The sequence below is a fragment of the Monodelphis domestica genome, chromosome 2, assembly GCF_027887165.1.
Source record: "Monodelphis domestica isolate mMonDom1 chromosome 2, mMonDom1.pri, whole genome shotgun sequence".
Classification (NCBI taxonomy): domain Eukaryota; kingdom Metazoa; phylum Chordata; class Mammalia; order Didelphimorphia; family Didelphidae; genus Monodelphis; species Monodelphis domestica.
The window spans coordinates 212,584,740-212,608,769 of NC_077228.1; the positions used below are offsets into that span (position 1 = coordinate 212,584,740).

The 24,030-nt window shown below is 49.8% G+C and overlaps 1 protein-coding gene across 6 annotated transcripts; it reads left to right on the forward strand.

Moving 5' to 3' along the window:
- The first annotated feature begins 85 nt into the window (after positions 1-85).
- On the forward strand, positions 86-24,012 carry CASKIN2 (CASK interacting protein 2). Of its 6 annotated transcripts, XM_056817157.1 has the most exons (21): positions 86-407; positions 897-948; positions 3,194-3,802; positions 9,902-9,953; positions 10,594-10,691; positions 11,726-11,871; positions 11,994-12,089; positions 12,321-12,451; positions 12,633-12,741; positions 13,160-13,268; positions 13,540-13,634; positions 13,861-14,122; positions 14,961-15,085; positions 15,194-15,254; positions 15,392-15,483; positions 20,110-20,220; positions 20,315-20,416; positions 20,609-20,747; positions 21,124-22,569; positions 22,654-22,876; positions 22,990-24,012. In XM_056817157.1, the coding sequence occupies exons 3-21, from the start codon at positions 3,709-3,711 to the stop codon at positions 23,081-23,083; spliced, it is 3,585 nt and encodes a 1,194-aa protein (XP_056673135.1). In that variant the 5' UTR covers positions 86-407; positions 897-948; positions 3,194-3,708; the 3' UTR covers positions 23,084-24,012. The 6 variants fall into 6 exon arrangements, with proteins under 6 accessions (XP_056673135.1, XP_056673136.1, XP_056673137.1 ...); XM_056817158.1 differs by lacking the exon at positions 897-948; XM_056817159.1 differs by lacking the exons at positions 86-407; positions 897-948 and adding an exon at positions 1,632-1,839 and having other exon boundaries at positions 15,395-15,483.
- Positions 24,013-24,030: the final 18 nt, after the last annotated feature.

Genomic DNA, 24,030 nt, shown 5'->3' on the forward strand with positions numbered 1-24,030 from the left:
TTTCTATGCTCTTGCAACTAAACTAACCTTCCTTCTCCCCGGGTCCTAGCGCCGAACCAATTTGCCTTCCCGCCGGATGGGAGCCTTCCCGGGCTCTTCCTCTGTCACTGCTACCCTCTGTCTGGTGGTGAGTGGAAGAAGTTCATGGGCTGAGGGGTACAACAAACAGTCTGACTTTTGGAAGATCCTGATCTCCACCCTATTCCATCCTCATCAACATACACGTGTTGAACACTTTCTTCAGGGCTAGTTCTAAGGTTGGACCGGAGGAGCCAGGAGTCCGGGGGTGGATCGGGCGGATAAAGAAATGCATGACCCTGGGGCAAGATATGTTGGTCTTTGGTCGCTAACGCCGTTTCGAAAGTAAAACTACGCTGGAAGGAGGGGAGAAAAGAGCTTGATACGAGGTAAGAGAGATGGGTTCCTAGATATGAATTAGGAAAATATTTGAATATTGTTAAAAGTGGACGCGGGAAATTTTAGGACTGTATCTAGGGGTGCCTAGACTTATGTCTTTCTTTAGTCCTAACCTAAGAATATCGGGCTAGGGGCTGGGGAGAGGGGGAACAGAGAGCTGTCCGACCCACGATAGTGCTGAAAATGAAGCTCTTCTCCGTCCCCTCCATTATGAGGTCCAAGCAAATGTCCTCACCTTCATCCACAACCCCTAAAGCCCAAATTATGGATTTCCTGGAGTAAAAATTCTCTTTTTCTAAAGATTTTTGTCTCTAGGGCGAGAGCAGGAATAACTAGTAGAGTGCCTTAATTTGCTGGTCTTCTGGCTAGAACTAGTGTAGTACCTCGATAAGACAGGCCAGCTAACTCAGAAGTTCATAGATTTAGAGTTAGAAGAATTCTAAGAGGTCATTTAATTCAGTCAACCTCTTCATTTCCAGGTGAGGAAATAGAGGCCCAGTAAGGAGACGTAACCGGTCTAAGATTACCCAGGTAATGAGTAGCAAAACGGATTCGTTCTCAGGAGTCTGGCTCCAATTCACACACCTCCTCCAATAAAAAGGATCCTTAACCCTCGAATTCCTTCCCACCTCTCCTCCCCACCCCCGCCCGACTTTCCAAAGGTTTTCCTAAAGACGTAGTAGAGTTTTGGGGGCGGTCCCCAGGAGCTCCCTAGTTCCTGAATCGGAAAGATTAGGAGCTGCTACAAACTGCTGAACGGTCTCAGGATCTTCCGCGAGATGGAGCCATTGCTCCGACTAGACACATGGGGCAAGAATAATTGGGGAGCCACAACTTTTTGGGGGGTGCTTCTGAAGCCTGGGAGTGAAAGGAAAGAGCGGAATGGAGGCCTCTTAATATTATTTTTCTTCCATCTTATGTTTTCTTTCCCCTTTGGGTCACTTTCTTTTCTAATTAATTTGATACTTTCTACATAGGACGCTAACACCTACCACCTTCTCAGTGCCTAGCCAGAAGACTCCCTCTCCTGTGAGGAGGGACTGGGACTGGGGAGGGGGAGATAACTAGGGGAGAAAGGGGTGTAGAGTATGAGACGCGCCTCACCTGGGCGCATGCGTCTTGTCAGCTTCGGACTCGGGTCGGGCAGGGACAGGAGCGAGTAGGCGGGGCGGAGCGGGCTGAATGACAGTCTTCGGCTCGACCGGGAGGGCCCCATAGCTCCAGAACTCCAAATCCGGCTGGAGGGAGAAGAGGGTGTGGGGAGGGGGATGGGCGGGATTTCCTGCTGGAGGCGCCGAGCCGGCCGCGGAGGAAGAGGAGAAGAAGGAGAAAGGAGAGGGGCCGCTGGGAGCTGTGCTCTGGAATTGCAGGGGGTTGAGGGGGTCCCTGAGAACTTAGGCGAAGCGGCTGGACCTGGAAGCGGTGAGACAGACTGCCTGGGATTGTGGGGGTGGGGGGACAGGGGAACAGGAGAAGCGAGATTGGAGGAGAATACAAAGTAACTTTCCTTGCGGGATAGGCTGTTACCCCCACCTTCCGATTCTCTGCTTCCCTTCGCATCCTCTCATCCCCACTTTCCACTACCCCCCAATCCCCAATCTAATCCGATCGAGTGCTTTTCCCCCTTTCCCGTCCCTCTTGTATTGTTTCTGCTCCCCGGGTAGGGGGTTCTGAAATGGTGGGGGCGCGGTGAATAATGAGCCCCGTACCCAGACGCGGGCGCCCTCTTGCTAGATAGCTGAGATTTGGGTCTTGGAAGTGGGGTGGGGGTGGGGGGTATCCAACCTGCCTGAGCAGTATAGGAAGAGCCCGAGGGCTGTTTGCTTTGGGGGAGGGAGCCCCCTACAACCTAGGATCTGGGTCTCCGACTCCAGCTTTGGGGTGGGTGAAGGAATGGGATTAGCTGAGAAAACTGATGTTGGTTTAGTTCGAGAGTTTAGAACTTTCAGGGTGAAATGTAAAGAGGGTGGGTTGGAGGGGGGGACCGAGATTGGGAGCAACATCTTGCCTCTTTTCCGTACCAAAAAGGAGCCTACTTTCTTCTCCGCAAAACCCCTGCCCCCAAACAAACACATACAACCAGAAATGGGTGAGCAACAGGTGTCCAGTGTCTGTCTAATAATTCAATGCTGTCGCCCTCCACTCACACAGATTCTTTTTGGGGGGTCACAGTACTGCCCCATATTCCCTCCATCCATCCCAACTTTCCTTAAAGAATCCTAGAATATCGAAGCTAGTGAACCAAGGCCAACTGGGGTGGTAAGGAATCAGATGTGTTTTTAGAGAGTAGCCCAGGATGTGTATGGAGCATGGGAGCCCTAAATTTCAGGCAGAGAATGTCAACTCCTACCCCTTGGGATTCATGCCCAGTGCCCTAGGCCCCCTTGCTTTCCATACCAACTCTATTGTCTGTGGGTGTTAGGAACCTGGGGCCATGGGGAAGGGGGGCTACTTTATCCTAGTCCCATGTCGTGCTGTAGAGCCTCTCCTGTCCCAAGTCTGAGGTGCTGCCAGATGCCCCATGGATATGTGACTCAGCCTCCCCTTCCCAGAACTCAGTGCTTCCTCCCATCAACCCAGCACCCCCACCCCTTCCCACTTTTTTGCATCATGGTTAGCTCTTCACCTTCTTGGCAGGCTTAGCCCCTCTTCTTCATCATAAAACAAAAATAATTCTGAGATTTCCTTGGAGTTGTTCTGAGATGACAGTAATCCCCAGGAGGTCCTAGATCTCTAGTTCTTGACTTACCTTGCATCTGATACCTTCTCTCTTCAGTTTCTTTAGGTCACAGTTGAAGATCTGAGCCTTCCTCTCCAGCAAAAGAGACTTCCGTTGTGTGGGGAATACCTTATCTTTCCAGGACCCAGACAGACCCCATGACTTGCCAGAGGGCATGCTGGCATTTTTCAGGATAGACATTGGAGTTCCTGTGCCAAGCAGAGAAGGGTGGCGTGGCCAGTTCTGGCTCATCCCGGAGTTGTCAGAAGCCGCAAGCTGGTCTCAGCCCAAATCTTCACACAGCCCACGCGCCCTCCAAGATTGGTTTTCCTGCTTGTGGTAGCAGCTCTCTAAGCACCTGGAACTGGGGCCAGTCAACTGCTAACAGCCAGCCATTGGCCCAAGGGCACCACTCCTCCTCAGCTCTGGACTTCCAACCCTAGGACTTTCAACTGGATTTTTTGCCAGGCCCTGGAGGAGCTGGAGCATGGTACCTTGAAGCCCAGGATCTCCGGGGCCATCTCCCGTTCTCTGTTTCCTGGTCCTTCAGAGCCCCAGTCCTCCAATTCAGGATGGGGCGGGAGCAAGACCTGATTCTTGCAGTGAAGAATGGGGATGTGGCTGGGGTACAGAAGCTGGTGGCCAAATTCAAGGCAGCAAAGAGCAGTGAGTGCCCCTGGTGTGACTGGCGGGCTGCCCTTTCCACAGGGATTGGGAAGGGCAGTGGGGGAGGAGAGGGTGTACAGGGCCTTGAATTTGGGGACAGAGGGAGGGAGGATTGGCTGAGGTGCATCACTGGTTGTGGAATTTGGGAATCATGCCTTTCTTTAAGTAATGCAGCTGAAAGGGAGGGAGAGAGCTCACATTAGGAGGGAAAAAAGGATCCCATAGACCTTGTAGACACTACGCTTCCTTGTTATATGGCCAGAACTGGTCTTAATGGAATCATTCCATTAGGAGTATTTATCCTTACAGTCCTTGTGGGTGGGTGAGTTGGAGTGTTCAGAGCTAGTACTTATCTTCTTTGCTGTTGTTCAGTTGTGTCTGACTCATTGTGACCCCATTTGAGATTTTTTGGCAAAGAGTGGTTTGCCATTTTCTTCCCCAGCTCACTTTACTGATGAGGAAACTGAGGCAAACAAGGTAAAGGGACTTACCCAGGGTCACACAGTATCTGAGGCCAGATTTGAACTCAGGAACTTTAAAGTGGGAATTATAACACCTATCTCTCTGATTGTTGTGAGGATCAAATGAGGTAATATTTGTAAAGCAGTTAGCACAGTGCCTGGCATATAATAGGTCTTGGCTCCAGTGACATGGCACTAACTGGGTATAGGTAGGAGAAGGGGGGGCCTGGGCTGGTCTGGCTAGTACTAATATTAATTTATTAATCATAATGAATACTGTTGGCCTGGTCTCCAAATGACCCAGAGGGAGAGAGGTCTAACTGTCTCTTTAGGAAGCAGGGTTTTGAGGAACTTAGTAGGACAGATCTCTTCTTTGGGAGCTGGGCTAACTCCAGGCTCCTGTGTCAAGGAGTTTTGAGTGTTCTGTAGATTGTGCCTCTGGCCAATGCTTCTTCTGAGTCAATCAGCAAACACTTCTTGAGTCTATACTATTTGACAGTAAGTACTAGGTACAGGTGCTGGGCTTAAGGAAACTTGAGTTCAAATCCTATCTCAGACACCAAGTTTGACCTTGGGCAAGACACTTAACCTCTGTTTGCCTCTGTTTCCCTAACTGTAAAGTGGGAATTATAATAACACCCATCTCTGATTGTTTTGAGGATCAAATGAGATATTTGCAAAGCACTTAGCACAGTGCCTGGCATATAATAAGTGTTCTCTAAGTGCTGGCTATTATTTTTTTTTTAATCCTTACCTTCTGTCTTAGAATCAATACTGTATATTGGTCCCAAGTGGGGTAAGGGCTAGGCAATGGGGATCAAGTGACTTGCCCAGGTCACACAGCTGGCTATTATTATTGTGACCTTGCCCTCCTATAGCCCACCTTCTACCTGGGGGATAGATGTAATATAGGGATCAGGGAAAGGAGTGCTGCTCCAGGGCTGAAAGTTGTCCCATCCTTCCTTGTTACAATAATAATACCGATTTTATTATTTTCTCTGAGCTGGAGTGAAAAGCTTGAAGAAAGGGATTATTGTAGAATGGGAAAGAGTGAGCCCTGAGGAAATCCACTTTTGAACTTTTAAAAATTAATTAAAAAAAATTCAAAACCCTTATCTTCCTTCTCAGAATCACTACTGTGCATTAGTTCCAAAGCAGAAGAGTGGAAAGGGCTAGGCAGTGGGGGTAAGTGACTTACCCAGGGTCACACAGCCAGGAAATGCCTGAGGCTAGATTTGAACCCAGGACTTCCTGTCTCTGGACCTGGCTCTCCATCTACTGAGCTTCCCAGCTGTTCCTACTTTTCAGCTTTTAGAAGTAGGTTGAGTTGCTGCAAGGTTTTGCTGTGCTATAGAGGGTCTGTGTGAGGGGACCGTTCTGCCCCACACCCTCACTAACCCTGTTTCCCCATCCACTCCTTCTCTGGGTTGTTCTTGGCCCCCTGCCCAGCATGGCCTTGACTGAGCTGCCTCTGTCCCCGTGGTCTGTAAGAATACAAAGTGAGAGCTGCCTCTGGGGCCAGTGGAAGACAGCTGAAGAATGGTCTATCAACATTTATTTTAAGTGCCTACTGTGTGCCAGGCTAAGTGTGCCTTAGGCTGTGCCTAGAGCCGGTGCCATCACCTCTAGGCTGGGCATTGTGCTTGTGATTGGCACTAACTGGCCATGTTGGTGGACAGGAGAAGGGAGTCCGGCCTGGCTAACTTCCCTCTTTTTCAACTGCTGCTCTGGGCTCCAAATGAGAGAGAGAGAGAGAGGTTTACTTATCTTTTTTTAATAAACTCTTCCTGTATTCAATCCTAAATATCAATTCCAAGGCAGAAGAACAGTAATGGCTACGCAATAGGGGTTAAGCTACTTGCCTAGGGTCACATAGCCAGGAAATGCATGAGACCAGATTTGAACCCAGCACCTCCCATTTTGAGGCCTGGCTCTCTAGCTACTGAGCCACCCAGCTGCCGTCCTGATGTAAGTACATCCCTGCCTCTTCCCAGGGCTATGTGCCAAGCCCTGTGGTAAAGACTGGGGATTTAAAGAAAGGCAAAATTGTCCCTATCCTCAAGGACATTACATTCTAATGAGGGAGACAAGATGTAAACAACATGAGATATGTATGTGTCAACAAACAGTTCTTTACTTATTAATTTAAAAACCCTTACCTTCTGTCTTAGAATTGATATTAAATATCAGTTCCAAAGCAGAAGAGTAGTAATGACTAGGCAAATTGGGTACTGACTGTATTTATTTAATATATATTTTATTCTCTTTTAATTATATGGTAATTAAAATAAAATCTTAAATAAAAAATAGAATCAATACTAGCCATCAGTTCCAAGACAGAAGAGTGGTAAGGGCTAGGCAATGGGGGTTAAGTGACTTGCCCAGAGTCACCCAGCTAGGAAGTATCTGAGATCAGATTTGAACCTAGGACTTCCCATCTCCAGGTCTGATTCTCTAACCACTGACCTAGTTGCCCCAATAAGCATTTATTAATCAATTACTATATTCCATGCACTGTGCTAAGAGCTGAGTATACAGCGAAAAACACAAAATAATCCCTGTCCTCAAAGACTTTATGATCCAACATGGGAAATAACATGTTCTGGTACATACAAGTCATTATGCATGTGTGTACCTATATATACGTGTGTGTATGTATAGAGAGAGAGACAGAGAGAGATTGAAAAAGAAGAGAGGAGAGAGAGATTGAGAAAGAGAAGAAAGGAGGGGGAGAAAAAAGAGAAGAGAGATAGATGGGGGGAGAAAGAGAGAGAGAGAGAGAAGAGGGAGAGAGAGGGAGAGAGAGAGAGAGAGAGAGAGAGAGAGAGAGAGAGAGAGAGAGAGAGAGAGAGAGAGAGAGAGAGAAGAGAGAGAGAGAGAGAGAGAGAGAGAGAGAGAGAGAGAGAGAGAGAGAGAGAGAGAGAGAGAGAGGATAAGTAGATGGAAGACAATCTCAGAGGACAGGCAGCATTATTAACAGCTAGGGAAGCTGAACTGAGACCTGTAGGAAACCAGGGAAACAGCTTACAAGTGAGGAGAGTAGGACATTCCTTAGGCTTCTGTTCTTCCTGCCCTTACTGGAATTTGGGAATAAGAGGGAGCTCTGAGTGGATGACAAAAGGTTCTGGACCATTCCTACTTGGGTCTGGAATTTCCCAGCTGCCCAAGGTGACAGAAAAGAAAGCACAATGCTAGATGCTAAGATGCTGAGGGCTTGACCTCATTCGGAAGTAGGAGCAGGGTGAACATCCCTACTGGGAATTCCTTCTAGGTGGGTCCTGCCCTCCTCCTCCTCAGTGGCTCTAGAGCCCTAAATCCAGATGGAGTGCCTTACCTGTCTTCCCTTTGGTCCTTCTGACTGAGAAGGGGGGACAGGTGGGGTAGCCCAGCCTGGCCCCCCAGCCTTCCCTTCACACCTCCCCGCCCCCACCTCTTTTCTGAACTCTTTCCTTTTTTAATCAGAGGAAGGGGAAAAGCATTTCCTGGTTCCTGAAGCCAGGAGAGGGTTTGGGGAAGAGGCATTGAGCTCATATCCTGTCTTCCCAGGCTTCGCCTAGCACTCCCCACCCTGTGTCACCGAGAGTCCTGAGACCCTGGAGGGGAAGAGGGATTTGGGCAGGGCCACTGGGGGAACATCTTTCCCTCCCTGGCACCCTCCTTGTGGTACTCCACCCCCTACATGGTAACGGTCTCTCCTCTACCACCTTTCCGGTCATTGTTCTGGCCTGGCGGGAGCAATCTAGCATGACCCAGCCCTTATTCCTGTTCCCAGCTGCAAGGCCGAGTTTTTCTCGTGCTCCCCCGAGGGTGAGTTTTTGGTTTGTGTCAAGTGGAGCCACCTACGTGTCAGTGGGGAGCTAAGGAAAGTCTCCCCCTCCCCTTCCTGGCAGCTATAACTACTGAGCCCCAACCTTCACTTCTATCAACTCCAGGTTAGGGTTTAGCACAGAATGATGCTGGGTGGGAGATACTCCCTTATCTGTTCCCTCTGGAATTGTCAGAGGAGGAAACAGTGCTAGAGTATCAATTCCACAGAGAATCATGAATCTAGTTTTTTTTTTCTCTTAACCATCAAACACATCAGTGTCTCAAATTCTTCCAGGTCAGACTTTTTTTTTTAACCCTTACCTTTCCTCTTAGAGTCAATAATGTGTATGTTGTTCCAAGGCAGAAGAGCAGTAAGGGCAGGCCCCAGGGGTTAAGTGTCTTGCCCAGGGTCACATAGCTAGGAAGTGTCTGAGGCCCTATTTGAACCCAGGACCTCCCATCTCTATGGGGAATTTATTTTTTTACCCTTCCATCTTAGAATCTTCTCTGTTCCAAGGCAGAAGAGTAGCAAGGGCTAGGTAGTTGGGATTAAGTGACTTGCCCAGGGTCACACAGCTCAGAAGTTTCTGAGGCCAGACTCAAACATAGAACTTCCCATCTCTAGGCCTGGCTTTCAATCCACTGAACCATCTAGCTGCCCCCAGGTCTGACTCTTATATCTGTACATAATCCCTTTAGAGTAGTCTAACTCCCAGAGTTAGGGAGCCCCAGGAGGAAGCCTTGCCCCTTCTCCCCTGATATACTCCCTCCCATGCCACTCCCCAGTTGGCTTGGCTCATCACTAGTGGAATGACATCCTGTCCTGCCTTAGGCTTCAGGGGCATTTAGGGGGCCCAGCTGGGACCTAAGGGCAGGCCTGGACCAGTGTGCTTGGCTCCCTGCCTAGGCCTGGGGTGGGCCAAGCTTCCTCCCTAGCAGAGACAGGAACTAGCAGGAGAAAAGGCCTCTAGAAGCTCAGATCTCTTACAGATCCCTCTTTGGTGGTCCCCATAGAGCCCCTTTTCACCCTTCTCCCCCATGTCTAGTCCCATGTGGACAACACAATTACATTTCTGATCTCTCTAATTCCCCCTAAGAATTGGGATGTGCCACTAGATCGTAACTATTTAAAGGGAGGGAATATGTTGGGTTTCATCTTTGTATTCTCAGGACATAGCTCAGTGTCCTGAATATAGCAGTTAACTAATAAAATATTTGTTCACTCAAATTGAATTTCCAATCCAGCCCCAACATGTGGCCAGTCAAAGGGGCATCTCTATAAATGCAGCAGTAGAGGAGAGTCCCCAAGACTGAATGGTGGGTAACCCTATGGCAAGAGATTGTTGTTGGGGCCCATAATGAAGAGATGGTGCCCTGAGGCATAGGTAGCATTTGCCCTTTTATTCCTAAATTGAGGCGTGAGGCAATGAGACTCCCATCTCTGCCTATTTCTGCAAGAATGTCAACCATGTGCCCCATGGGCTTGTTTGGCATAGGGCACAGCCTGCTGGCAGTGCCACTCCACCCCCCACCCCCACATATTCAATTGTCCCTATAAACAGAATTTAGTCTGGAGGATTGTAGAAAGACGAAGGCTTGGGCTGCTGTAGAGGCTCCTTGATTTTGAAGAGCTGAGCATCGAGGGGGACTGGGGCAGGGACCATGGGGCTTGTGCTTTCTTGTACACAGAGAGGTCAGTGCCAACCTTTGTGGGTCTGGGATGAAGGTAAAAAGTCTGGCAGAAGCCCATGTGTTGGGGCAGGGAGGGCAGGGCATAGTGTGGGCTGTGGAGGGGCTCTGGCCCTGACCTAGCTTTGTCTCCTTCCCTCAGAACTCCTTGGCTCCACTAAGAAGCTCAATGTGAACTACCAGGACACAGATGGGTGAGTAAGTGCAGTCCCTTTCCCCATGGAGTATCTGTTGGGAGACTGAGGCAGTGTGTAATAGGAGTTAGGAGGTCCCAAGGGTCGCTCATCTACAACATATACTTGGGGTGTCATTACTCAGATCTGTGAGAGCTGAGAAAGCCTAGGTTAAGGAAGAGGGGTATCTATCTGAGTGGGTGGGATAGGGTCATTCAGACCCACAGAGCTTGAAGGCATGTGGCAGCGTGGCCAGGGGGAGGGGCTTCTCATTCTCTACAAGGGTATTCCTTCAGGTCAGATTCCTGCTGGGCCCCCTTTTCTCCCCTCTAGGGTAGAAACCCTCAGGCTCCCGCTCCCACGGCCCCCTCCTCTGGGCCCACCGAGTAGGGGGGAGGGAGATGGCCAGACAAACAGGCCTCTCAGCCCAGACACTGAGCTCTTTCATTCAGCTGGCCTCTCGCTGCGCTCCCACGGTGGGATGGGGGGGGGGAGGGAGGCGGAGAAGGGTGAGGAGGGGAACAGTGGGTAGAGATAGCCCGGCCCTCTCCTGCCACCCCATTCCCTGGCTGGTTCTGGGGCCCTGGGGATGGATTGGGAGAAGCCAAGGATTTAGGGGTCAAGGTCGATTGAGACACCCTTCTTCTGCTCTGCTCCTCAGGTTCTCAGCTCTGCACCATGCAGCCTTGGGGGGCAGCCTGGAGCTAATGGCATTACTCCTAGAAGCTCAAGCCACAGTGGATATCAAAGATAGCAATGGTGAGAACTTGAAGCTTCCCATCCTTCCTGAGTATCCCAGCCTGGATGCTCTAGACCCAGCTAGGCAGCATTGGTGAGACTTAGTGGGAACTCTAGGCTTAGAGTCAGGAAGTCCTGAGTTTAAATCCAGCCTCAGACATTAACTCCATGACCTTACTTAACTTCTCTCAATTTGTTTCCTTAGTTTATAAAGTAGATTCAAAGGAGATAGCTGGGAAGCTTGGTGGATTGAGAGCCAGGCCTAGAGATGGGAGGTTCTGGATTCAAATCTGGCCTCAGACACTTCCTAGCAGTGTGACCCTGAGCAAGTAATTTAACCCTCAGTGCCAGCCCTTACCACTCTTCTGCCTTGAAACGAATAAATATTATTGCTTCTAAGGTGGAAGGTAAGAGTTAAAAAAAATAAAGTAGATTGAATTATAGGAATTTTGTTGTGAAAATCCAATGAAATCTTATAGCTGAGGTGCTTTGCAAACCTTAAAGCCTTCTAGACATATCAGTTAATATTATTATAGATCAAAAGTTTTTAACCTTTCTTGTATCGTGACATTCTGTTGACATTTCTTGTATCTTTGACATTGTGTTGAAACCTATAGACTCCTTCGCAGGTCCATAGGTATTTTTAAATCCATAAAATAAAACACATAGAACTATGAAGGAGACCAATTATATTGAAATAGTTATCACAATATTAAAAAAAAAACACCACAACTTTGTGGATCCCTTTGACATTGAGGTATCTTTCTCAGAGTGGTATCTAAATTCCTAAAACAAGATCCAGAGGATTACAAAGTAAACCTTAGATTGAAATATTGTTATCACAGTATTAAAAACAAACAAACCTATAAACAACTTCATGGAACTCAGGTTAAGAATCCCTGTCCCAGGCATACCCTTCCTGGGCACCATTTTCCAGTGTTATCTCAATCACTTTAGTCTGAGTACTTTGTCTCTAGATGATTTCAGCAAGTTCCTCCTCTGGGTACCCCTGCCAGCCTGAGAAGTTCCTCCTTGGTCTGTCCCCTTCTTTGCAGGCATGCGTCCCTTGCACTATGCAGCCTGGCAGGGCCGGCTAGAACCTGTTCGCCTGCTCCTGAGAGCAGCCGCTGCCGTTAATGCCGCTTCCCTGGATGGACAGATCCCACTGCACCTAGCAGCGCAGTACGGGCATTATGAAGTGGTGAGTTCTTTGGGTGGCCGTTTTTAGAAGTCGATACTCCCCTGGGAAGTTTACCTTCTCCCCTCTCCAGGGCAGAGGGGGAAAGGCCAGGGCTGAGCACTCACTCTCCATCCCCTCCCCAGTCAGAAATGCTTCTGCAGCATCAATCTAACCCATGCCTGGTCAACAAGGCGAAGAAGACACCGCTAGATTTGGCCTGTGAGTTTGGAAGACTCAAGGTGAGGCATCCCCACCCACTTCCCTCTCCCTGTATGCCCTGGGAAGCAGACCTTCCCCCCTTGAGCCCTCTCAGCCCCTGCCTATGCTTTACCCCAGAAAGGCCTCCCCCACCTCCATGTTTGTGCTGGACCCCAGGCTATGCTCTAGTACATTGTGGGAGGGTAAGACTCAGGGCAGATATTTCTGAGACCTCAAAGGAAAGATTCCTGACATGGGCATGGTACCCACAGGTAGCCCAGCTGCTCCTAAATAGCCACCTGTGTGTGGCTCTGTTGGAGGGTGAGGCCAAAGATCCAAGTGACCCCAACTACACAACCCCCCTGCATCTGGCCGCCAAGAATGGGCACAAGGAGGTTATCAGGTACCTCTTGCTCGCTCCTCCTGCTTCCTCTTTGGTGCATTCCATCTTCCCCCTCCCTTGCTGTCCTTCTACCCCTGGTCACTGCCAGCTCTTCTCCATCCTCTGGATCACCTTGTAGCCTCTGTAGTGAACTCGTCCCTCTTCCTCCTTACCCCATGATCCCCCATCTTCTGTCCTTCAGGCAGTTGCTACGAGCTGGGATCGAGATCAACCGCCAGACAAAGACTGGCACTGCCCTACACGAGGCAGCACTCTATGGGAAGACCGAGGTGGTGCGGCTGCTGCTGGAGGTAGGCACTGGGGCCATGAATGGGATGCCACAGAGCACGCAGGCAGGCAAGGACGTTCTTTCATTTAGCAAATCATTATTGAGCAACTGCTGGGATTCAAGGACTGAGGAGGCCAAGCTGTGGCACACTGGGTCAGGGAGCAATGAACTTGGGTTCAGAGCCTTCCCTGGGCACCTCCTTACCTCTGTGACCTCAGGCAAATCATTTCACTTCCCTGAGCTGCCATTTCCTCATGTTTGAAATGGACTTGGTCCAGATGGCCTGCAAGGTCCCTTCCAGCTTTAGATCTGCAAATCACACATCCTAATGAAGCTGGGGGTCGGTCAGGTTTTCTGTGGGAGCCCTAGTGGCTGACGTTAGAGTTGAGGGGAGAATCATGGTCTCAAAGGGGATTGATACACCACGGCGGTTATCGCAGGGTGGTGTGGACGTGAACATACGGAATACATACAACCAGACAGCCCTGGATATCGTGAACCAGTTCACTACCTCCCAGGCCAGCCGGGAAATCAAGCAGTTACTACGGGGTAAGTGGAGTCAGTGTGGTTGGGAATTGTGGGGAGTCAAGTATTTGGGGCAATCTGATAGAGGAGCAGAAATCACGGAGGAGAATTTCACATTTGGCTTTAGTGTGGAGCTTAGAAAGGGAAGATTGAAGCCAAGATAATCAGTAGATGCTGTGGGGAAGGCAGCGACTGGATGTGGGAAGAGCAAGGACAGCCTGAGTTGGTGTGTGTATGGGAGGGAGGGTGACCCCAGGAATGTTCGCATAATTTCTGCCCTCTTCCTGTCTCTCAGAGGCTTCCGGGATCCTAAAGGTCAGAGCTCTCAAGGATTTCTGGAACCTTCATGACCCTACTGCCCTCAATATCCGGGCCGGGGACATTATCACGGTGAGGGGATTGCAAAGGAATCCCTGCATGGGTTGGGGGGTTTGAACTTGAAGGCTGCCAAGGTCTGGTTTGTTGATGAGATTTTAGGGTTCTTTAAAGAGAAGGGAAGGGTCAGGAAGATTGTAGAACATCAGAGATATCAGGGATGATGGAGATCTGGGGACCTGACCACTTTTTGCCTGCCGTGGGTCCCCAAACTCTGCTGAATCTCCATGCATATTTGCAGGTTCTCGAACAACACCCGGATGGACGGTGGAAGGGACACATACACGAGAGCCAGCTGGGCAGGGACCGGGTGGGATATTTCCCACCAGGCATTGTTGAAGTGGTCAGCAAGCGGACTGGGGTAATCATACCCCACCCCTCTGCTGGGACTATACCTCTGCGCCCGAGTTTTTCCAGGACCCCTCAGCTACTAGCTGATGACCCTCTGCACCCTCTCACCTATAGCCAACTTCCTCGGGCAGTCATTAGCCCAGATAGCCCAGGTAAGTCTCCTCCTTGAGGGCCTGAAAACTGGCACTAGCCCATTCCTCCTAGCATTCTCTTGGAGACAGCTTGGTGTATTCTGGAACTTGTGGGAAGGGAGATCTGGGTTCAAATATCCTCTCAGACATTCAAACTGTGTGGACCTGGAAAAGCCAGTTAACCTCTCAAAGAATCAGTCCTTTCATCTGTCAAATGACGATAATAATAGCACCTAACTGACAGGATTGTTGTGAGAATCAAATGAGATAATTTATATACAGTGCCTTTGTGGGGGTTGCAGCTAGGTAACTCCAGTCAGACCTGGAGATGGGGGGGGGGGGGTGTCTTAGGTTCAAAACTCTGGCCTCAGATACTTCCTAGTTGTATGTCCCTAGCAAGTCACTTAACCCCCATTGCCTAGAACTTGCCCTTTGGTCTTTGAGTTACTAAGATAGAAAATAAGGATTTTAGGAAGAAACAAATGAAACTCTCAGAAGAAAGACTAGAACATAAATACATAAATAGGTTTGAAAGTCTTCTGTACAGAGACCAGCTAGGTGACTCAGGCCTAGAGATGAGAAATCCTGGGTTCTAATATGGCCTCAGACAATTCCTAGCTGGGTGACCCTGGGCAAGTCACGTAACCCCCATTGCCTAGCTCTTACTACTCTTCTGCCTTTGAACCTATTCATAGTATTGATTCTAAGACAGAAGGGAAGGGGGGGGGGGGAGAAAGAGGGAGGAAGGAAACAAGGAAGGAAACCTTTGCAAAACCTAAAGTTCTGTATAAATGTTAACTTTTTTATAAGTTGCCAATATTGCCTACTGGGATTCTCATTCTTCCCCTCCTGTTCCCAGCAGCTAGTGACAGGAACAGTGTGGGCAGTGAAGGAAGTGTGGGCAGCATCCGCAGTGCAGGTAGTGGGCAAAGCTCCGAGGGCCCGAATGGACACAACACTGGCCTCCTCATCGAGAATACTCAGGTATGGGGCCAGAATTGGGATTCTTGGACTAGTTAAAAAGTCCTTTCCTGCTATAGATCTGATTTTGTAGCTGTCCCCAAGGCTCCTGACTCCACTCTTCTCTTCCAGCCACTGACCCCTTCTGGAGAGGACCTGCCTCTGCCTGGCCTACACCCCACATCCCTTCCAGGTGAGAAAGGCTGGAGCCAAGGAATGCTGGGATTGGCGAGGGTCTATGGGGAAGTGTGGGCAGAATTGAGGAGGCTGAGGTGGTCTCCTCTGCCCTCCACTGCCCTCATCCTTCTACATCTCACTTGCCTCCCCCAGAAGGCCTAAGTCACTGGTCTCTGACAAACCACCGTCCCAGGGAACAAATCTTCAACCAGGACGTGAGGCCAGAACAGATGCTGGAGGGGAAGGTATGACCCCTTTTTGGGAACGGATCCCTGTGTCGTAGACCTTGAGTTAGAGCACAGTGGGCCAGGCTACATGAGTGCCTTTCCCTGAGGCATAATCAGATCTGGGGTGTTAGGCAAGGACTTCCTGAGGATGTGGCCAGGGTATACTTTGCCAGCCAGGTTCTCCAGGTGGCTAGGAGTCCTTGACTTGAACAGGGGCAGATGTCCAAGAAATCCTATTTGGATACTTCTTGATCACATTCTCCTCTCTCCTGGTTTTCCTCCTACCTCTCCAACTACTCCTCAGTTTTCTGAGTCTCCTTTCCTGATTCAGCATCCACGCCATATCCAACAACTGTGGGCGTACCCTAAGGCTCTATCCTGGGCCCTCTGTCCTCTACACTCTCTCTTGTTAACATCATCTACTCCTATGGGTTCCATTACCATCTTTATGAAGATGACTTCTTGACCTACTGTGGTGTGCAACTGAACTGGGACAAAGTGGAATAATTAAAAATTGACAGACAAATCTTTTTAACCTTTTATATCTTTTGAAAGCTTTGAATGTGCCCCATGTCCTCCTTTTGCTACAGTCGCTTATTTTCCATGGTTTAGCATTAATTTCACAGGATTTTGACCCATATTCTACAATTCTTCATGAAGCCACACTTATTACATTAGACAAAACTTTAACAAACAATAAATTTTCCTCAAGTCTAGCCTTGATTATCACCCACAGTTTTTCATCGGTGCTTTAATCTAGTGATCTCCCAGATCACTAAAGCATGTTTCTCTCCCTCTCTTGGATATATATCTTAACCTTTCATGACACAGGAGCTGGTGTGAGGTCATGATACAATGTCCCATCTTAATCTGAAAATTTTAGTTTTGCAAATTGCAATGAAAATATAATTTTGCAACAGTTCTGTTTTTGAACCTATATTATCAGATTTCCTCATTTCCTCAGTGGAGATGAGACTTCTGAGCCTGCTGGAAGTTGGAAAAAAATCCTCAAAACATTTTTTGGAGTAGATGTTTTTCAGTCTAATAAGCTTGCCTTGTTAGTACATCACCTGTACTTCTTCTGACATTGGATTCAGTATTACCATAAATGAAAGTAATTGACCTCCAGTACTCCAGTTTTTGTATTGTCTTGTTCATGACAAGTTTTTTCTTTATAGGAAGTTAGTATTTTTACTATTCTTCCAATTTCAAGAAGCCCATACGGCATTGTAGAGGAATCATTAACAACCCCTTCAGTGGGCCAGGTCCCTCTGAAGGTTTTCACTTGTTTTCCCAGTACGGGTAGCACCAGTTGTATGTCTGTTCTTGGCATTGTTTTTAATTTTCAGCCACACTTTCCACTTTGATATAATCGTCCTGTTTTGAAGAATTCTTTTTTTTTTTTAAACCCTTACCTTCTGTCTTAGAGTCAATACTGTGTATTGGCTCCAAGGCAGAAGAGTGGTAAGGGCTAGGCAATGGGGGTCAAGTGACTTGCCCAGGGTCACACAGCTGGGAAGTGTCTGAGGCCAGATTTGAACCTAGGACCTCCCGTCTCTAGGCTTGGCTCTCAATCCATTGAGCTACCCAGCTGCCCCCTTGAAGAATTCTTGAAGTGCTTGACATCAACAACTTTTGCAATATAGTAATCATTATCATTATCTACTCCAAGGCAGAAGAGTTATAAGAGCAAGACAATAGGAGTTAAGTGACTTACCCAGTGTCACACAGGCAGAGAATGTCTGAGGTCAGATTTGAACCCAACACCTCCCATCACCAGGCCTGGGGCTCTTTTCACTGAGCTATCCAGTTACCCCAAAAAGGGCTATTTCCTTGGAAAACTTCAGAATTGAAAACACAACAAATAAGAGTAATTAAATACACATATAGTGTGGAATGCACCACACAACTGATGAGAGAAATAACTAAAAGTGGAGGAAACCAGCTCAGATGGTTTCATCTGGTCAAGGTCAGACATTTTTCATTCAGTGTAGTGTTGGTAGACACACATGCCAAAATACAAATACAAAATACAAGCAGATAAAAATTAATCAAATTGCTTGTCCCAGCTAATTTGTACTTTGTCATTTATAACTGGCCTGAGTCTCTCCTGAGCTCCATATCACCCACTGCCTATTGGACAACTCCAACTAGATATCCTGTAGGCATCTCCTGTGCTAAATAGAGCCCCCAACTTCCATTCTAAAAATCCAACCCTCTTCCAAATTTCCCTATTAAGATTTAGTGCAGGTGGGCAGCTAGTTGCTCAGTGGATTGAGAGTCAAGCCTAGAGATGGGCGATCCAGGGTTCAAATCTGGCATCAGACACTTTCTAGCTGTGTGACCCTGGGCAAGTCATTTAACCTTGATTGCCTAACTCTTACCACTCTTTTGCCTTGAAATAGATATATTTAGTATTGATTCTAAGATGGAAGGTAAGGATTAAAAAAAAAATCAAGTATACCAAATTCTTCCCTGTCACCTAATTTCATTTCTTTAATGTCATCCTCAATATCTTATTCTCATCCCACAGCTAATCAGTTGCCAGATCTTGAAATTTCTATCTCACTGACATTCCTTAAATATTTCCAATTTGTCCTCCTGTCTCTTTCTCTACTCTGATCCTTTCTTCACAGAGCCCCTAAATTAAGTTTCTTAAAATCAGGTTAGTGATCATGTCATCCCCCTCCTTTAAAAAATGTCAATGACTCCCTTGGCCCTCCAGGATTAACTTTGACATTTAAATCTCTTCAGAATCTGACCCATTCCTACCTTTTTCATCCTTACTTCCCTCCTTACATTCTTTAATTCAGCCATATTTTTGGCCTTTCGTGTTCTAGGAAGAGAACATCTCCATCTCTGGACTCCATATCTTTGTTCTTGCTGTCTCCTGTGCTTAGAGTTCCATCCATCCTCACCTCCACCTCTGATAATGTCTGGGTTTCCTTGAAGATTCAGGTTAAAGGGCATTTAGGTAGTGTAGGGAACAGAGGGATCAAGTCCCAGGTTTAAATCTGGTCTCAGACACTTCCTAGGTGTGTGACCCTGGGCAAGTCACTTAAACCCCATTGCCTGGCCCTTACTGCTCTTGTGCCTTGGAACCAATATGCAGTGTCATTTTTGGGAGGAGGAAACAAAAGACACTTATTTGCTGTCAGATAAAGACCATATACATATAAAGTGCACCAGATCCCCCGCCCATACAAAAACTGGTGTTAGTACATGTTTAAGCAATGCTACACTTGTTTTTTTGGCAAAGTGCTGTATTGTATTATTCAGTCTGTTTTGTAAAACCAATCATTCATCTGTGATCCAATCAATATAAAAATTTTCTACAAAAACAGAAACTAGACAGTGAGTGATTCAGGGAAGAAACTGCTATTTATGCATACATTGTAAGGTTTTTTTTTTTTTAATAAGGTGGGGATTGCTAATGATCTTAGTAGATAGAAAGCCAGGCCTTAAAGATGGAAGATCCTGGGTTCAAATCTGACCTCAGACACTTCCTAGTGACCCTGGGCAAGTCACTTAAACCCCATTGCCTAACCTTCTGTTGGTGAACCTATGGCACAGATGCCAGAGGGGCTTACTCCCTTCCCCATCTCCATGAATCTAAGGCCATTTCTAACATGACCCACTCCTCTGCTCAGCAGTCCAATGGGAATGCTTCCTCCTGCCCCTGTGTGGGGTAAGGGGGGGCTCACATGCTCTGTGAGGTTGCAACTTGGGCACTTGGTCTCTAAAAGGTTTGTAATTACTGGTCTAGGCCAGTGATGGTGAACCTTTTTGAGACAAAGTGCTGGGTCCTGCCCCCCACCCCCAACCAAGTGCTGTGCCTGCCCACCTCCCACCCCTCCACTGAGTGCCAAGCATGCCCTGCCCCGCCTCATTTACTCCACACAGGGAAGGGAGAAAGTGCTCCCATTGGGCTTCTGGGCAGAGGGGCAAGTCATGCGAAAAAATGTCATCTGACATGGTAGAGGTGGGGGGTGGGGATCCACTCCACCCAAGCCCCTTTGCCTTTCTAGTAACAACTTGGGCAGGGAGGTGTAGAGGGAGGGTGGCCAAGTGCCCACACAGAGTGCTCTGTGTGCCATCTTTGGCACCTGTGTCATAGGTTCACCATCACTGGCCTAGACCCTACCATTTGGCTTAGGCTCTTCCATCTTAGAACCAATAGTATCAATTTTAAGACAAAATAAGGATTTTTATAAAAGCAAAATACCTCCACTTAAATGCTATCTTCTTACTGAGGCCTTTCTTAGCCCCCCCAGCTGCTAATGTAGCCCATCTCAAATTTACCTCATTCAATTTATATATATTACATTATATATTATTTATATATATATATTATATATATATTTGTTTATAGGTGTGCATGTTGTCTCTCCCATTAAACTCATTGAGGACAAGGACAATTTTACTTTTATCTTTGTATTCTTTGTATATAAATGTATTATTTTATTATAGTATTATATTTTATTATAGTATTAGCACAGTGCCCAGCACACAGTGGGTACCTAACAAATGACTACCGAGTCACCGATTGCCCAGGGACAGAGCAAAACTAGCTTGTGGAGGGGATGGAGGAGCAGATCCTCGGAGTTATTTCCTCTTTCCCTCTCTCCCTCCCTCTCTTCCCAGGATGCTCAGGCTATTCACAACTGGCTAAGTGAGTTCCAGCTGGAAAGCTACACAGCTCACTTCCTGCAGGCTGGCTACGATGTGCCAACCATCAGCCGAATGACGCCGGAGGTCAGTGCCCCTGGGGAGAGTGAGGGGCTGGGGAAGAGGCACCGTGGGGTGGTGCCAAGGGATAGCGGCTGATGGGCATTTCCCTGCGTCCCAGGACCTGACAGCCATCGGGGTAACGAAGCCCGGGCATAGGAAGAAGATTGCTACTGAGATCACCCAGCTTAACATTGCAGAATGGCTCCCTAGCTACATCCCGGTGAGCCCTCACCCATTCCCAAATGCCTCACGGAGGGCCGCGGTCCCCATCCCCACCTGCCATCTTTGGCACAGTGCCCGCCCCAGGACAGATCAGACCCGGGTGGTCCCCTCCCCCTACCCCCTTACACTGGGCTCTGGGCCAGATGCTCATCCTAAAGCTCCTAAAGTGGTTTGATGGCCACTGTTGTAGGCGGACCTCCTGGAGTGGCTGGGGGCCCTGGGGCTGCCTCAGTATCACAAACAGCTAGTGAGCAGCGGCTATGATTCCATGGGGCTGGTGGCTGACCTCACCTGGGAGGAGCTGCAGGAAATTGGAGTCAATAAACTTGGTAAGCAGGGCCAACACACCGCCTCCAACTCCCAGCCGCCCCACGTGTGGCCTGTACCTCTTCTGATGGGTCTCCTGGGGGACGGGAGCGACTGGGGGGCTCCCCCTTCCTGAAGGCCTCCTGGCCTTGGAGACACAACTCTGCCACTTACCAAGCTGTGTGACCCTGGGTTGTGTCTCTGTCTGTGAGGCAGGGATTAAAATCAGGTCCCCTGGCTGGGAGCATCGATGAGACAGAATGCACGTGAAAGTGGTTTGGGAATTATTAAGCACCAAACACACAGAAGGGATTCTTCTTTTGTTTTGAGTGCCCAGGCGGGGTGGCAGGGCCCTGGAAGCCGCCCAGCCTGACTCCCTCTGCCCTCCCTCCTCTTCAGGCCATCAGAAGAAGCTGATGCTGGGAGTGAAACGCCTGGCAGAACTCCGACGGAGCCTGCTGCAGGGGGAAGGTCTGGGTGGGAGTGGAGGTGGAGGCAGGAGGCGAGTAGCAGGGGGTCCGGAGGTGATGGCTATCGAAGGGTTGGAGAATGGTGATGGCCCTGCTGGGCCCCGGCTGGTCACCTTCCAAGCTAGTGAACTGAGCCCTGAGCTTCAAGCAGCGATGGCCAGGGGTACCCCAGAGCCTCTGAGCTTACCCCCAACCCGTTCCCCCAGCCAGGAGAGCATTGGGGCACGTTCTAGGGGTTCCGGGCACTCTCAGGAGCAGCCTACCCCAAGATGCAATACTGGGCACCCCAGTCCCCCTCCAGAGAGGAATCTGCCGGAGGGTAATGAACAGCCTCCCAACAAGGACACCCCTCCCTTTAGCCTCGTGCATGCCCATAGTTCACCCCCTAGTCCAGCTCCTGCTCCACCTTCTAGTGCCCCCCGAGCCTTCTCCTACCTGTCTACTTCTGTTTCAACTCCTCCTGACCCTCCCCGACCCAAACGCCGTTCCCACAGCTTGAGCCGCCCGGGATTTACAGAAGGGGAGGCTGAGGGACCAGTAGGCAGTGCCTTGGACAGCTATGCTACACTGACCCGGCGCCCTGGGCGAAGCACCCTGACTCAGGTCAGCCCTGGCTCTGCTCTGACTAGGGGAGCTCCCCGTAGCCAGTCCTTTGCCTTACGGGCTCGCCGAAAAGGGCCCCCACCTCCACCTCCCAAACGCCTCAGCTCTGTCACCGGTACTGCTCCGGACTCTGTTCTGTCTGGTGGGAGCCCGGGGCCTGAAGAAGCCGTGGCATCCCGCAGACGCACCCTGAGTGAACCAACTGGACCTTCGGACCCTCCAGCTTCCCCTGCCCCTGGGGGTCCTGCTTCAGACACAGAAGAGGAGCGGGGTTCTGAAGGGACATCCCGCTCCCGGGGCAGCTCCGGTGAGGGGCTGCCCTTTGCTGAAGAAGGCAATCTGACTATCAAGCAGCGGCCCAAGCCCGCTGGGCCCCAGAACCGCGAGGTCCCTGTTCCCCCTGGACTTGACTTCAACCTCACAGAGTCAGACACCGTCAAACGGAGGCCCAAATGTCGGGAGAGGGAGCCGCTACAGACGGCGCTTCTAGCTTTTGGGGCTGCCAGCGCTACCCCCACCCCCTCACAGCCTCCAGAGCCCACTGGCTTTTCGTCAGCATCTCCCCCCCCCAACCCCTTGACTCCCACCCCTCTAGCTCCGGGCCCCAACAATTCACTGACTCTTAACACCCCCCACCCCACCAATACCTCAACCCAGACTCCCACTCCCCAGTTGCCTGGGTCTGGCCTGGACAATTCAGCGGCCACTCAGCCAAAGGGGGAGCCCAAGTCCCCGGCTCCCACCACAGCCCTCATCAAAGTGCCAGTAGGAGGTATGTGGGGAGTGCCTTTTGGGGGAGGGGGGGAGGTCCTTTTCCCTTGACATGGATAAGAGACTGGCTCATCCTTCTCCTTAGGAGCATCTCCCAAGCCCGTGTCAGTGGCTTGCACACAGCTTGCATTCTCTGGCCCTAAGCTGGCCCCGAAGCTCGGTCCTCGTCCTGCCCCACCGCCAAAGCCTGAGAATGGAGGAGTGCCCGTGGCTGCTCTTGCCCAGCAGAGACTAGAGCAGACCAGCTCCTCCCTGGCAGCCGCCCTGAGGGTGGCCGAAAAGAGCATTGGTGCCGAGGATGGAGAAGGGTGAGAGCCGGGGGACAGGGGATCGGAGGGTAGGGTATAGGAACAGACCCCCCTCACCCAGCTCCTGGGGGCGGTGGTCACCGGACTGATCCCCTTCTGTCCCCTTCCCCCAGCCTCCCCCCACAGGGCAATTCCAAGCACATCCTGGATGATATCAGCACCATGTTTGATGCCTTGGCTGACCAACTGGATGCCATGCTGGACTGAGCTGAAACCTCGCTCTTCCCCTGAGTGGCGGCATGCGGGGTGCCTTTGCTCCAGCAAGGAAGAAGTTAACAGTCCAGAGGGGAAGAAGGCTGGGGCCTGCGAGAAGCAGAACTGGAGTGCTTCTTCCTTCCACGCCTGCCCCTCCTGTAAGCCAATACCTGTCAGGACCACGGCTCCTCCCCTGAGCAGCCCCCAGCCTGAGGGGCGAAGCGAACTTGTCAGAGCCTGAGAGGCTCAGGGGCCCGCTCTGGCACCTGGCATTGTGTAATCTGACCCGACAGCTCTGCCCCCTTGGACGTGGCCTCTGGGGAAAGCGACCTCCCCAGGGAGGAGGAGAGAGCTGGGGATAAGGCCTTGTGACCTGTTCTGTCCCCTTCTGTCTTCACGGCCGGCCTCTATCTTCCCAGGGTGCCTGTCAGGCAAAAGAACTTTCCCCAGAAGAACTTGGGCCTTATGGAAGTAGGCAGAGATGAAAGGGTGGCTAGGAGCAAAGTTCAACCCCAAACCTATCCAGGATGGGCGTCCTTACTGGCCCCATGCCCACTCCCACCCGGACCTGTCTGTGTATATGGGATGTGTAAATAGGCTGGGCTGGGATGTCAGTGGGCCATAGGACCTAAGGGCCAGGGCCAGGTACCCCGGCATTCCCTTTGCCCGTTCCCCCTCCCCCCACTGCTCTGACAAAGCTGCTGTGAAATAGGGCTGGGCGCCCAGGCTGTTATGGGCCTGGTGTTACAGGCCGCCTTGTGTGTACTTGCAAGATTTTTTAAGCAGAGAAAGGTGTATATTTTAAATGGAATTTTCTCTATTAACAGGCAGGGAGGGGCTCTAGCTACCTTGGACCCAAGAACCGCTCTGGTTATGTCAATACGCCCCCCATTAACCCTTTCCCAACACTAATTTCAATGAAAGACTTCATTCCACTTGCACTTGTGTTTTAAATCCAT